This window comes from Bos grunniens, chromosome 27 (assembly GCF_055505025.1).
Source record: "Bos grunniens cultivar Pamir isolate PY7600 chromosome 27, Bosgru_T2T1.0, whole genome shotgun sequence".
Taxonomy (NCBI): Eukaryota; Metazoa; Chordata; class Mammalia; order Artiodactyla; family Bovidae; genus Bos; species Bos grunniens.
In genome coordinates, this window is record NC_141191.1 from 3,325,219 (window position 1) to 3,341,127 (window position 15,909).

The window sequence follows — 15,909 nt, forward strand, 5'->3', positions numbered from 1 at the left end:
TCCTGCTCACCCAGAGACAGAGCGACAATCGGTTTATAAATAAAGGTAGACTCTACAAGAAGCAGAAAGTGTTCCCATTCCATTGGGAATAGCTGACACTTCTTTGAAAGATTTTAACATCCATCTTAAGGAGTAAGACACAAAAAACTGGTGGTTCCTCATTTACCTTCAGCCCTGTGACAGTGTCGTGTTTCCAGTGTGAGAACAGCAAAGGGGGCTGTGGTTATATTGACTTTTGCTTATAGTTATATTGACTTTTGCTTATGGCTGTAGATACTCACATTTGTGTAAAGTCTAACTGAAGCATATACAGGGCTGTATCTGTCTATAGATGTGGGTAGCATGTGCTGTTTGCTCCAGCCCCAGGACAAATCACTGAAATTACACAAGAAGTCCAGGTGTCTATAGAAGTGGAATCACATTCATGTCTGACTCTGTGTGACCCCATGGACTGTAGCCCACCAGGCTCCTCTATCCATGGAATTCTATAGACCAGAATACTGGAGTGGGCAGCCATTCCCTTCTCCAGGGAAGCTTCCCAAATCAGGGATTGAACCCAGGTCTCTCACACTGCAGGTGGATTCTTTACCATCTGAGCCACCATGGAGACATGTGAATATCTTGGTGCAATCTATCTTTATTGGCATAGATTCCAAAATTCATTATGAGTTTAGAAATCATCAAAGAATGCACGTCAATGTTATAAAGCAAGTTTCTATAAAATAAGTTCTGTCCATTAGAAGGGAAGGCAAGTATAAACATCTCAGACACCAGGCAGGCGATATGATCATTAATTTGTGTATCTCCACAGTGGAGAGTTCTGCACAGCACTGAGGAAGAAGCAAACACTAAAATTTCAGATCAGAGAACATTTATCAAGGGATTATTGCCAAATAAGTTTATTCTTAAAGAATTTACTTATAAAACACAATTTTGAAATGTATTTGGCTTAAATGCATGGAACCACTCAATGCACATGTGTAGTTAATTATGACTGGGGTCATCTGAATATAGCAGAACTGTAAAATGAAGCTGACCTCGTTTCAAAGTATAGTTCCAGAATTTATGAGATGTTTCCTGTTCCATTTTTTTTTAACAAAACACAAATACAAAGAAGTAATCAAATATTTAAAATAATTAAATAGCCTTTTAAAGAAATTTTCATAAAATCTTAAAAATGATATTGTCATCTCCTTCAGTAGATGGGCTTCCCAAGGTGACACTGGTGGTAAAAAGTCCTCCTGCCAATGTAGGAGATGCAGGTTCAATCCCTGGGTCGGGAAGATCCCCTGGAAGCAGGCATGACAACCCACTCTGGTATTCTTGCCTGGAGAATCCCATGGACAGAGGAGCCTGGTGGGCTACAGTCCATGGGGTTGCAAAGAGTTGGACAGGACTGAGTGACCGAACATTCACACATACCTTCAGTAGATGCAGGATTATGCTACTCACTACCACCTCCAGTTCTTATGTAAACATGTTTTATCCTGGATGTTGGCACCTTGTAAATCAACCATACCTTTTGGCGATCCTCCTGTATCAGCATGTGTGATTCAGATTTAATTTTTCATTTTCAGGTGCATACACCAGCTGTCATGCACGGGGGATGTTAGATACTTGTTCTAAATCTCAGCACCCAGGAGGGGGCTTGTGAGCAGAGCCAGTGGGGTGCCCCCTCCCTGGGCACAGCGTTAGCATAAGTGATGCAGAGACTCAGGGCTGTGGTGGGGCTAGAGCCCTGGGGACAGCATCAAGAGCTTCCTGGGGGTGGTGGTGCAGCAGGGCAGGCCTGTCCAGCCTGGGGGCCGGGTGCAGCAGTAACCCCAGCCACCAGGGGTGGCACTTTCCAGCCAGGAGAACCCAGTGCCGCTCAAAGGGCCTAGCTTCAGTGATTTATTGTGAGAGTGAAATGTCAGGACATCTCAGCTACTTAGAACCTTAGCCGCACAGTTTCCCCAGGACCCACATTTACTAGAAAATTGGTTGCATGATGCCCGGGTAGTTGTCTGGCCAGCTTTCCTCTTAAATCTCCAGTTCCTACAGTAGAACCTGGAACATAACAGTTGCTCAGTACATATTTGAGAAATGAAAAAATGGTGCTGTGTTTGTAGTGGTTCAGTATCTGCTGGTTTCCTTTAAGTTACCATGGCTCATTCTCCAGGTGTTTATAATTCTGTGCATCTCTGCTCATCCTGATAAATTTGTAGTCTGCTTAAATGAACCAAAGCCACTTTCTGTTATCTGCAAGCAAGACTATATATTTTTGGCCATAATAGATCTCAGACTTCCAATTAATAAAATCCTGGATAATGGACCTGCCACAGGAGACCTCACATCATGACACAGGGCAACATGAAAGGTCTTTTTGAATTAAACTCCTGACTTGACTCTGAAATTATTATGCTGTCTGGATCTCCTAGTTAATTTCAGTTATTTACCCATGTTTTAATAATTTAAAGGGTAATACATGCACATGATATTAATTAAAGTAGCATAAGCAGATATAAAAATAAATATGAAGATGATGGACATAAAGGGTCACGCCTTGCCTTTTGCACTAGTTTTCCTCTTTATGATTAACAAGGTCTTCAGTTTTGCTTTTGTTTGTGCTTTAGCGTCCTTCACATAATGTCCTAGTATAGTGTGTGTGTGTATATATGTATTTGTATTTATTTATTTGGCTGCACTGGGTCTTAGTTGCGGCATGCAGGATCTAGTTCCCTGATGAGGAATGGAACCAGGGCCCCCAGCATGGGGTGTGCGGTGTCTAGGCTGCTGGGCCACCAGGAAAGTCCCCTGTGTATTATTAATATACGTGACTATTCTCTGTTCTTACTTTCCTAAAATATGGGTATACTATTTACTTTTTTTAAAATTTGCCTTTTTAAACTTAACCATATATTTGTGAGGGCTTCCCTGGTGACTCAGTGGGTAAAACGTCTGCCTACAATGCGGGAGACCCAGGTTCAATCCCTGGGTCGGGAAGATCCCCTGGAGAAGGAAATGGCAACCCACTCCAGTACTCTTGCCTGGAAAATCCCATGGACTGAGAAGCCTGGTAGGCTACAGATCGTGGGGTCGCAAAGAGTCAGACATGACTGAGTGACAATTATTATTATAATTATATATTTGTGAAGTTCTTCCATCTGCGCATGTGCATGTAATTGTTTTTAGGTGTGCAGTATTCTATTAATTGGCTAAACCAGAATTTATTTAGCCAGTTTGCTGCTGAAGAACATTTGGTTCATTTCTAGCCTTTCTCTGTGATGCCACCATGAAATCCCCTTTCTGCAGCAATGCATCAGCAGGAGGCTGAATATACAGGATAGATTCTAAGAAGTAAAAGCACTGCCCAACAGAACGTGTACCTTGTAGCATTGCTCAGTTCAGTTCAGTCGCTCAGTCGTGTCCAACTCTTTGCGACCCTGTGAATAGCAGCACACCAGGCCTCCCTGTCCATCACCAACTCCTGGAGTTTACCCAGACTCATGTCTATCGAGTTGGTGATGCCATCCAGCCATCTCATCCTCTGTTGTCCCCTTCTCCTCCTGCCCCCAATCCCTCTCAGCATCAGGGTCTTTTCCAATGAGTCAACTCTTCGCATGAGGTAGCCAAAGTATTGGAGCTTCAACTTCAGCATCAGTTCTTCCAATGAATACCCAGGACTGATCTCCTTTAGGATGGACTGGTTGGATCTCCTTGCAGTCCAAGGGACTCTCAAGAGTCTTCTCCAACACCACAGTTCTCAGTCTTACCTAATCTCTCTCCAAAGTGGCATCCCGATTTCCTCCCAATCCATCTCAGGAGAGACCTGGACACTGTGTCCAATCTCCGCCCGCCCACGCCCCCTGCCTCCATCCTTGCCTCTCGCTGCCCCACTTCTGCACATGATTACCACTGCTGCTGCCCTAGGAAATCAGATGCAGTGTGCAGCTGTTTTCTCAGTTGTGCTTCTTAAGAATGAAGGTGAGTGTCTTTTCACGTTATAGACTGGAGCACTACTGAAAGAAATGCACATACTGTAGAATTCACCCTTTTAATGCTAGGGTGCAAGAATTCACCCTTTTAATTCAAGAGTTTTCTTTTTTACTATTAAAAATGTGGGGGTTTGATGCTGCGGTGATCACCACAACCTATGTGAGAACATTGCTGTCGCCCCTAAAATTGAACAGAGGCCCTCAGCAGTCAATCCTCTGTACTCCAGCTTTAGGCAACCACTGCTCTACTCTCAGTCTGTATAGATTTGGCTGCTCTGGATACAGCATATAAATACAAGAACTCAGTATGTGTTTTTTGGTGAGTGGCTTCTCGTATTTAGCATGACGTTTTCAAGATAATATCGACAGTATGCATGCGCCACATGCTGTTGATCTGTTCACTGCTGATGGACACTTGGGTTGTTTCCACATTTGGACAATTGGGAATAATGCTGGTATAAACATTCATGTGTAGATTTATGTGTGAACATGTGTTTCCTAGTTCTCTTGTCATATGTGTTGGAGTGGAAATGCTGAACCTTGTGGAAGCCTCATGTTTCAACTACCTGATGAATGACTGCCAGGCAGTTTTCCACAGCAACCACACCATCATCACTTTTGCATCAGCATGGTATGAGCCTCCTAATTGCTGCACATCTTTGCTTCCACTTATTTCTTGTCATTATGATCTCAGCCACCCAAGTGGGTGTGAGGTGGTTTTGATTTGTGTTTCCCTAATGATTAATGATGTTGAGCATCTTTTCATTTACTTGTTGGTCATTTTTATCTCTTTGGAGAAATGTGTATTCAAATTGGTTGCCAGTGTTCTAATTAGGTTGTTTGCCTGCTAAACGTGTGCTTGAGGAGACCTTATGAATAGCTGAGAAAAGAAGAGAAGCTAAAGGCAAAGGAGAAAAGGAAAGATGTATCTATTTGAAGAGTTCCAAAGAATAGCGTGGAGAGATGAGAAAGCCTTCCTAAGTGAACAATGCAAAGAAATAGAGGAAAACAGTAGAATGGGAAAGGCTTGAGATCTCTTCAAGAAAATTAGAGATACCAAGGGAATACTTCATGCAAAGATGGGCTCAATAAAGGACAGAAATGGTATAGACCTAACAGAAGCAGAAGATATTAAGAAGAGGTGGCAAGAATACACAGAAGAACTATACAAACAAAGATCTCTATGACCCAGATAACCACGATGATATGATCACTCACCTGGAGCCAGACATCCTAGAATGAGAAGTCAAGTCAGCCTTAGGGGATATCACTATGAACAAAGCTAGTGGAGGTGACGGAATTCCAGTTGAGCTATTTCAAATCCTAAAAGATGATGCTGTGCAAGTGCTGCACTCGATATGCCAGCAAATTTGGAAAACTCAGCAATGGCCACAGGACTGGAAAAGGTCAGTTTTCATTCCAATCCGAAAGGTAATGCCAAAGAATGCTCAAACTACTGCACAACTGCATTCATCTCACGTGCTAGCAAAGTAATGCTCAAAATTCTGCAAGTCAGACTTCAATAGTATGTGAACCATGAACGTCCAGATGTTGAAGCTGGATTTAGAAAAGGCAGAGGAACCAGAGATGAAATGGCCAACATCCACTGGATCATCAAAAAAGCAAGAGAGTTCCAGAAAAACATCTACTTCTGCTTTATTGACTACACCAAAGCCTGTGACTATGTGGATCACAACAAACTGTGGAAAATGAATACCAGACCACCTGACCTGTCTCCTGAGAAATCTGTATGCAGGTCAAGAAGCAACAGTTAGAACTGGACATGGAACAACAGACTGGTTCCAAATAGGAAAAGGAGTAAGTCAAGGCTATATTTTGTCACCCTGCTTATTTAACTTATATGCAGAGTACATCATGCGAAATGCCAGGCTGGATGAAGTACAAGCTGGAATCAAGATTGCTGGGAGAAACATCAATAACCTCAGATATGCAGATGACACCACCCTAATGGCAGAAAGCGAAGAACCAAAGAGCCTCTTGATGAAAGTAAAAGAGGAGTGTGAAAAAGTTGGCTTAAAACCCAACATTCAGAAAACTAAGATCATGGCATCTGGTCCCATCATGGCAAGTAGATGGGAAAACAATGGAAACAGTGAGAGACTTTATTTTTGGGGGGCTCCAAAATCTCTGCAGATGGTGACTGCAGCTATGAAATTCAAAGACGTTTGCTCCTTGGAAGAAAAGCTATGACCAACCAAGACAGCATATTATAAAGCAGAGACATTACTTCACCAACAAAGGTCCGTCTAGTCAAAGCTATGGTTTTTCCAGTAGTCATGTATGGATGTGAGCGGTGGATCACAAAGAAAGCTGAGCATTGAAGAATTGATGCTTTTGAACTGTGGTGTTGGAGAAGACTCTTGAGAGTCCCTTGGACTGCAAGGAGATCCAACCAGTCCATCCTAAAGGAAATCAGTCCTGAATATTCATTGGAAGGACTGATGCTGAAACTGAAACTCCAATACTTTGGCCACCTGATGTGAAAAACTAACTCATTAGAAAAGACCCTGATGCTGGGAAAGATTGAGGGCTGGAGGAGAAGGGGATGAGATAGTTGGATGGCATCACTGACTTGATGGACATGAGTTTGAGTAAACTCTGGGAGCTGGTGATGGACAGGGAAGCCTGGCATGCTGCAGTCCATGGGGTCGCAAAGAGTCAGACATGACTAAGCAACCAAACTGAACTGAAATGTGTACTATTTAGCAATAGGGTTTATATATTCTGGATACATGTGTCTGAGTAGATACATGGCTTGTACTTTCTCCCATTCTGATTGGGGGGGTGTAATAGGGGGGCTAGATTTTCTTAATATTTATTTTCATTTGGTTGACCATTCCACATCTTAGTTGCAGCATGCAGTATCTAGTTCCCTGACCAGGGATCAAACCTGGGCCCCCATTGGAGAATGGAGTCTTAGCCACTAGACCACTAGGGAGGTCCTTGGGGCTTCGATTTTAATGGGGAAACCAATTTATTTTTGTTTCTTACACAATTTTTGCATTAGAGATGCCTTTCAAACTAACTTGCTTTAGTATCCATTTCGGAGAAGGCAATGGCACCCCACTCCAGTAATTTTGCCTAGAAAATCCCATGGATGGAGGAGCCTGGTACGCTGCAGTCCATGGGGTCATTAGAGTCGGACACGACTGAGCGACTTCACTTTCACTTTTCACTTTCATGCAATGGAGAAGGAAATGGCAACCCACTCCAGTGTTCTTGCCTGGAGAATCACAGGGACGGGGAAGCCTGGTGGGCTGCTGTCTACGGGGTTCCACAGAGTCAGACACGACTGAAGTGATGCAGCAGCAGTATCCATTTAAAGATAATCACTTTTTTTTTTTTAATTTATCTACTGACTGGAGACAATTAAGAGGTTGCTTATTTTTATCCATAAAAATAGAGTGTAGCCATAACTCTGAAATGAATGGCTGTTGTTGAAACATTACTTACACATAGACTTTTCCTCATTAGTTGAATGGGAGACTTGCTTGTGATTCACATTATTTTGTGAGCCAAATTGTTTTTCCTGACAATAAGCTCATCATCACATGAGAAGATCACTTGTTAAAGCAAGCTGTTCTTTTGTTAGATTAAAAAGAAATGGGGCAGTGCAAAAAAATTCTCAACAGCAAAGTGATGATTCTGGTCAGGCTGACTAGATCAGTAAACTCTGCCATCCACGGAGTATTGTGCACGGCTCGCTGGGGTGTCCTTAGACGGAATTACTGGAGCATGTGCCTCGGAGAAAGGAGGGCAGATAACCACAGGGTTTGGCTCAAAGCAAGAGAAAACTTCACCATCATTAGTGCTGGCCTATTTTCATTATCTCAAAATAATGTGACCCCATTGAAAGCTCCATCTCAGCCATGGCTGACATTGTAATTTAAAGCTCTTCTATGTAATAGTTCTTAATTTGGAAAGGTGGGTTTAGAGTATTGTATTATTAATTGTATAATTAATTGTATGATCCCTTTTGGTCAAGTTTTTTTTTTTTTTTCCAAGCATGATATTATACAGTTTGATATATATTTCCTTTAGAATCCCTCAGGATGCTGATAAAGGCTTTATGAAATGAGCACATCAGTGACAACCATCACCGAATACTACACTCATGTTCCTCTGAAAGACTGCTTGGCATCAAATCCTACACAGTGGAACTCCTCTATGTACAATTAATACGTTAGGAGCATTCTGTAAGTAAAGTAGAAAGTAGCTGATAGTAACATGGCACTCATCTCATTATAAAAATTGCCTCTTCTCATATTTGTTAGCAGCAACATGAGTAAGGACGTGTGTGAGAAGAGCTTTAGCACAAAGCAAACCCTCATGTTGACTCAATCTTCCCAGCAACCGGGAACTGACTCTCTACTGAGATTTCAGATGACGAAATAGGCTCCAGAGTGTTGTAATTCCTCCTGGATCACAGAACTAGCAAGTGGATGAGGTAAGCTTCACATCTAGTAGTTTTTTTCATACATTTTTCTTGTCTAATTACTAAGATATACATCAAGTACTTGAGAAAGACATAAAGAAGGCAGGCAGGCAGATTTGTCCCTTCTATCTAGAGCAAACTTCTTTCTCATATATATAAGTCACAAACACCATTCCACATCAATATGTAATCTTTGTTCTCTAATGACATATATTGAATTAAACTGTCTTACATTTAATATAACACATTGCATAAGATTGATGTAAGAAGCAATTCATTTATGATATATGTGTGAGATATGCAGGTTATTTCTAATTTCAACTATTAAGAATAGTCCTGCTGTACACATACCTGAATATGCAAAAAATCATGGTCACACTTGTCTGATTAAAAATCTTAGAGATAGAATTTTTTATAAAAGATTATTGTCAAATTATAGACATCTACTCACACACTCACCAAAAATGAACACCCAAGTGCCTTTTCCTAGTCCACACCAAATCTGACATTCTCATAGCTGAACATGATCTATCTTTGTTACCATAATACATATTTTTCAAGTTAATATCTTTTCATAGTTTATTGGCCATTTTAAATTACTCTTTCTTAATGATATTCTTAGGGTAATATAGTGTGTTTATTCTTTGAATTTCCATTTTGCCTTCTTCCCATATTTCAAAGTATTTCTTTGTATATTAAAGATATTCTGTGTCTGGCATATTTATGCCAGCTGATATTTCCTGTTTTGCTTGCTGAGGAGGAAGATTTTTTCATCCAGTTGTAAAATATGTGTCTCTCCTGTTATTTTTGTTTCTGTTTCTTTCCAGTCACATTTTCTATTGCATTCAGCTCAGTCACCTGCAGACCACCCTGATATTTGATTTGAAAAATCATGTAAGTGCAGCATACCTTGCCTTTCCAGCTTGAATTTCCCAAAGTCTTTTCCGTGTATGTCACCTTGAAAAGTAAACCCTCCTCTTTCAAGTCCGGATGATACCTGATACACGTGAAAAGGAAGAAAACAACAAAAATTAATCATAACCTCTTCTTGTATCATAGTATAAATATTATTTCTCCTATTTAAACATTAATGGTTAGTTATTTTAAACATTTGTTATTCCTTTGAGATTCCCATTTATAGTTAAAATTGAGAAATACAGATATGAACTTTCAACTACCAAACTCTGTCTAATTTTGATGTCCAAAACAGTAGTAAAATTTACACCTTATTTATATGTTTAGTATCCTTGGTAAGGGGGACACACATACGAATCACCTCCGAGCCTGCATTATGTAAAACTCACTGTGTCACAGCTGCTGTCTCCTGTGTATCACGTGAGGCCCTTTACACTCGAGTTTGATGATGAATTAGTGCAGAAGCATTGGATTAACTTGTGAAAGAGACCATGAAGGGGCACCGGGGTCTCTCTTGGCACGTGCAGGGTGGTTACTGTGGCTTTGGGGAAAGTCTGGCTCCGCTGTCACAGTGGGGTGTGGTCTGCACCTAAGCTCTTGTGTGTCTGACAGGAGCAGCCTGTCGCTCCGGGCCGGTTTCTTTCTGGTCTCAGAGACGGCTTTCTTCCATCAGATGATGAAGGGGTGACACTGCTGCAAGGCCAGGGCGAGGGCCCTGAGTTTTCACGGTGCAGACAGGACCCAGGTCATCTTGGAAGGAATCCCTGTTGGTGCCCCCAACTCTGTGCAGACATGATGATTAGAAAACCCTCCAGGAAGTACTCACATAACCATCCAGTCCCCAGTTGTCATTCTCAAAGTTGCTGACGAAAATATCCACTGGACCTTTTATCTGAAAAGCTTTCAGAAGTAAGTGGGCCTCCTCCTTCTTGTAAACACCTAGGAAAGGAGTATGGGTTATTCTTACATCGCAGAAATGCTTATGGTCAGGAAGGTAGGCACTTGGCCCATTTATGTGGAATATGATATAGAGAGGATAGTGTTTTCAATAACAGCGATTAGTGTTTCTATTTTTAAAGTTTAGCTGTAGTCCTCCTTTTTCCCTAAAAATCACGTCTTATTGAAGTCATTGTCTGTCTCGAGTAAGTATTGTCTACTTCACACAATTCAACATCTTTATCCCACAGGAGGAAAAAAAGTAATATACATTCACTTATATTAAGTTTTTTAAATTCATCATTTTTATTCCGTTTGTACTCACTTCTGAGGACAGGGGTATGTGTTATAGAAAAGAATAAGATACAAGACCTAGGGGATTAAACTACTGTGTATGAAATAGACAAGCTAGAAAGATATATTGTATATTACAGGTAATATACCAGATATTTTACAATAACTTTAAATGGAGACTAATCTACAAAAATATTGAATCACTAAAAAAATGATGTCTTGATAAAAACAGCTATGCTGAACGGACACGTGGAGAGTTTGTACACAATTCTTACAAAATTTCAGCGTGGGAAAATGTAACTATTTCTAAATCAATTAAGAAAAAAAGAGAGAGACCATAAAAATAGCCCCAAATATAGCTACTTATATAGATGAACTGTGCTTATTAAAATGAAATGAACAGCTTCATGGACAAAGGTCCACTGAATGACTGCTGAATGGTTTCATCCAGGGCATCCGGATGTGTATTGGGGATGTGCGGGGATGTGCCCGCAGCTATGGCTAGTTCCCTACCCAAAGGAGGAACCAAATGAATAAGTAAACAAAGAAATGACCAGATATTAAATAATAATAATAATGAACCCAAAAGCCTTCTGTGCAGAGAGACAGGCTCAAGGGAAGGTCACACTGTTTCAGGAACGCCAGCAGTTAATTCCCACTTTCTCTCATTAGAGAAACAGACCTCTAAAAACATTGCAGGAAGACTGTCCACTGGCCAGTCACACAAGAGGAATGGAACCCATGGACAATAAAGACCCATGGATGGGGAGGACCACCTAACGAGTTGACTCTGGGCTGCTGTCCATCGCCACCATCAGCAGCTCTGTGTTCTTGGCACACAGTTTGTGGAACCCCAATTCCACAAACTCTTAGTAAAGATATATATATATATATATATATGTATTCAGGAGATTTTTATGGTGTTTAAATTACAGCACCCCATAGGACGTCAGGTCCTGGCTGGCTTTCCAGGAGCATGACTTGTCCTTCCTCCTGTATGCTTCTTCGCAATCAGATTGTACACAGCGGGTGGACTTCTGTCTAGCCACTGGGCCTCAGTCTGAACAACTCTTGATACAAACTTTTCTCCAGATCCAAACCTAACTGCATCAAAGTCACACTGGAGAACATTTCCTTTGGGAAAAAAGTCCAAACTCCATGAAGAAAAATATTATCCAAAGGACCTGGGTGAGCCTAAGAAATATGAATATTTTACAAAGTCTCAGTTATTCTGATCCAGGACTAGATTTGAGATCCCAGTCTATCTATTTATACATTCACAGGGTCAAGGTGCAACGCAATTTCGGGGACCCTAGATCATGAATTCATAAATAGGTACCTGTTAAAAATCTGTGAGTATGGATTATTTTTCTTTTCCTAAATCCAGAGTGTGTGCACTGTTTTTAGGTGTTTTCCCAGGGCTTCCCTGGTGGCTCAGCTGGTAAAGAATCTGCCTGCAATGCAGGAGACCTACGTTTGATCCCTGGGTTGGGAAGATCCCCTGGAGGAGGGCATGGCAACCCACTGCAGTATTCTTGCCTGAAGAATCCCCATGGACAGAGGAGCCTGGCAGGCCAAGGTCCATGGGGTCACAGAGTCGGACACAATGCAGTGACTAAGCACAACACAGCAACAGCCAGGGGAGCAGGGAAGTGAGACGTGAGGGATGGAGGAGTCCCGAGTGGCTCTCATACTTTGTGGGGTGAACCGTGTGTGTGTCTGGTCATCAGTGACGTGTGGGTGCCCCTCGGGGGCCCTTTATGTTCAGAACCCAGGCTGGGACTTGTGGATAACTCAGTCTGAACCCTTTGGAAGTTGGTCTATAAAAAAGGATACACTGTTATAAGTGAGATAATTTGGAAAGAAAAAAAGGCAGTAGGTTCAGTCTCAAGGTGATTCTGTGTCCTGTGGGTTGATGCTCTCAACCCACGTGGGCTGGAAATTCTAATCACTGAGATCCTGACCGCAGAGCTCAAATCCTACTCCTGCCCTGTCACTTAGGAAGGCCGCTTAGTTTTCCTGGGTATCTCTTTTTCTTTAACCAGTAAAAAAAGAAAAAAAAAAAGAAGTGTTTAATAATAATACTTAAGTCACAAGATTGATGCAAGAAGGAAATGAACAATATATATATAAAGCACTTAAAAGTGTCTCTTGCTTAAAAATAAACCAGAGTTGGTTCTTTTCTTTTTAATTGTTTTTTTAAACTGAGACACATCAATAAAAGCTCACCAGGAGCAAATAAGTTTTAAAGAATGACAGCAAGGGTATATCAGAACTGTGAATTTTGAAGATGTGACTATCTGGACATTAATCTTACATCTTTGATGTAACATGATCTGTGTGTAATCTGGAGAAAATTAATTTGCTTTTCTGTACTGGTTTTGTAACCTTTTAAATGAGGAAACAGCACCATCCTGCCCCAGTCACTGAGATGACCTAGTGAGAGGCAGCAGGTGCAAAGCCCAAGTAACATCAGCCAGCACTTGGCCCGTGTTGGTGCCCCCTTTGCCAGAAGACTGATGGAGGGTCTGGTGAGGGAGCTCCCTGGGTACCTACCTGTCAACTTCAGCTCCCCCTGGGAGTCAGTGAATGTCGCATTCACTTTGCTGCTAGTTGCATTGAACCAATCGACAGTTAGGGTCGCAGGCTGTCTTTTCCCTAAATATTCGTAATATCCCTTCCACACCGAATGGATGAAAAACACATCTGAAGGAACTGTGGGGGAAAAAAACAGACAAATGTTAGCACACACAGAACAGTTACATTAGACGTTTTACTACACAGAAGGCATAGCATTGCTCATTAAGACGGCACAACAGTGGCGATGGTGATGACGAAGAAGACCTGTCTCCATGTCCCTTCACAGCAGGTTTGTAAGAGTCAGGTGAGCCGGGTGGGAGCAGGCAGGTTACTGTGACATGCAGTCATCTGTCACTGGGGTGGATGCCAGTGCACCTGTGTTACCAGATCCACAAGGGCCAGCGTGTGTGGTGAACTGGGACTGCAGACACTAGGTAAGGTCTCATCAGCCAGGCTGAGCTGGAAATCACTACTGCCATGTCACTGACTATCCGAGTGCACTTGCTGTGGGAAGACTTAGGAGGCTCAGAGGAACTGACGTCTGCCAGGGCCCTTCTGCCCTCAGAAAGCCTGCACTTCACAGCACCACTTTGACTGCACAGACCCAGCTTATGGAAACAAAGATGCTTTATTTCCCAAGATCTTTATTTTGTAAGTAAAGCCAATCTCTCATCTAGCTCTTCTGCCCTACTCTAATCCCCCTGATGAGAAATAGTCCAGAATTGGTAAGAAAGCTAGACTAAATGATGTCAAAAACCAAAGGCAAACTGTCTTCTTAAAATATTACAATTCATCTGGGACAGGAATTCTTACAAAGATTATTGAGCTATTCTGTCTTTTCAGTGGTTATAAACAAATTAAAACTTTTCACATTTCTGCTAATAAATAAGTCTAAAATCCTGCTATTTTTACAGTATTGCTATAACATTTTACAGGGGCATTGATGTAAATATGCATCAGTGAATCCACTACATTTCTCTCTGCTCTGTCTCATGACACGTGTAAATCGTTTAATTGGACAACATCCGCCGTGAGTGGGACTGGTCACAAGGTACTTTTGGACTTCCTAGGTATAAGTCCGGTACTCTTGCCTGGAAAACCTCATGGATGGAGGAGCCTGGTAGGCTGTAGTCCATGAGGTCGCTAAGAGTCGGACACGACTGAGCAACTTCACTTTGACTTTTCACTTTCATGCATTGGAGAAGGAAATGGCAACCCACTCCAGTGTTCTTGCCTGGAGAATCCCAGGGACGGGGGAGCCTGGTGGGCTACCGTCTCTGAGGTCGCACAGAGTCGGACATGACTGAAGCGACTTAGCAGCAGCAGCAGCAGGTATAAAGAAAGATGCTGGTCTCCCTAAATGTGTTTTTAGCAAACGCACTTATGGCCACAGTGTGGTGAGGACAAAGCACAGAGTCCCTGGTTGCGCTTTTCTTTCCGGCTCCACTGGACGTTTGCCTGTTTTCCCAGACAGGCTGACCCTACAAGACGTCTCCTGACAACAGAACAATGTCAGCACTTGCTGGGGCTTTGATGGACCCAACTTCCTAATAGTAATAGTTTTAAAACTCAAGTTTGAAGCAAGGACTTGACACAGGCCTCTAACACAGATGCTGATTGATCAGGACACTGAGCAGGCCCGTCATCAGCAGTATCACCAAGGCCCACTTTTCATCAGCAAGCCCGAGATGCCTCGTTTTCCTTTTCTTTTTTTTTAAATTTTTATTAAAAAAATTTTTTTTTAAATATAAATTTATTTATTTTAATTGGAGGTTAATTACTTTACAATATTGTATTGGTTTTGCCATACATCAACATGAATCCACCACAGGTATACACGTGTTCCCCATGTTGAACAGTATCCAGATCACTTTCCCTAGTTGGAAGGGGCACACCCAGTGGAAGCCGTGAATGTGCCGAGGTCCTCTTGGCGGGTCGCACACCCATTGGCAGGTCGGGTGGGCCAGCTGGGCTGGGCACCAGGAGAAGCAGCAGGTCAGCCGGGAAGCTCCGACTGTGCTCAGCTGCAACCACTGGGGACATGGAGGATCCTTTTGGGTCCTTGTCCTCTGACCTGTTGCTGGTGGTTTGCAGTGTAATGTAACCACAACAGTGGAGGTGCTAGACTGTGTGCCTATACAAAGAAGCCGTTTCATCAGTGCTTCCCTTCAGAGAGGACAGGGCACATTGAGGTAGAGTCTGCAGCACTATAGCTGATTCATACTGTTGTTTGGTAGAAACCAATGCAATATTGTAAAGCAATTATCCTTCAATTAAAAATAAATTTAAAAAGCTTGCAGATTTGTCATTGACCTTGACAGAATCAGCAAACAGAACACACCACCACCATCCACTGTGTTTCCTTCAATCAAAGAAAACATTGCCTGGATAGAGCACTGATTTCTGTGTTTGATTTTCAAATAACATTTACATAGACTAGCACAGAAAAACATTTTAAGGTAGGTCTTATACTTCATGGTGTACAATGCATGAATTCCTTTAACCATGTTGGAACTTTTTGCCTCATCTAAGAATTAAATGCAAAACCCAGCAACTGTGACTGAACTTACAGCATTTCACATACTCTCTCCACATTTGACCCTGGAACAGAGTTTATGGCTAAGAAACCAGTGTGAAAACCTGAATACAGAAAACACCAAAAAATGCAACTTACCTAAGTGTTTTCTGTTGTATTTTTTTTTGTTTGTTTGACTTACATTATAACTTGGGGACACACTATATTGTTTAAAT

The 15,909-nt window shown here is 41.9% G+C and overlaps 1 protein-coding gene and 1 long non-coding RNA gene across 2 annotated transcripts in view; one reads left to right on the top strand and one right to left on the bottom strand.

Moving 5' to 3' along the window:
• The window catches only part of CSMD1 (CUB and Sushi multiple domains 1), a 2,074,203-nt gene that overhangs the window by 489 nt on the left and 2,057,805 nt on the right, over positions 1 to 15,909 (bottom strand). Inside the window, exons 67-69 of the mRNA XM_086379826.1 lie at positions 13,135 to 13,293; positions 10,175 to 10,287; positions 9,343 to 9,430 (exon numbers count right to left, since the gene is read on the bottom strand). Coding sequence (XP_086235952.1) covers positions 9,343 to 9,430; positions 10,175 to 10,287; positions 13,135 to 13,293 — 360 coding nt within the window. The remainder of the gene's footprint in view (positions 1 to 9,342; positions 9,431 to 10,174; positions 10,288 to 13,134; positions 13,294 to 15,909) is intronic.
• Positions 1,808 to 9,615, top strand: LOC147343412 (uncharacterized). Its single transcript, XR_015156041.1, has 3 exons — positions 1,808 to 4,608; positions 8,040 to 8,445; positions 9,261 to 9,615. It is a non-coding gene; the product is annotated as an uncharacterized LOC147343412 (long non-coding RNA).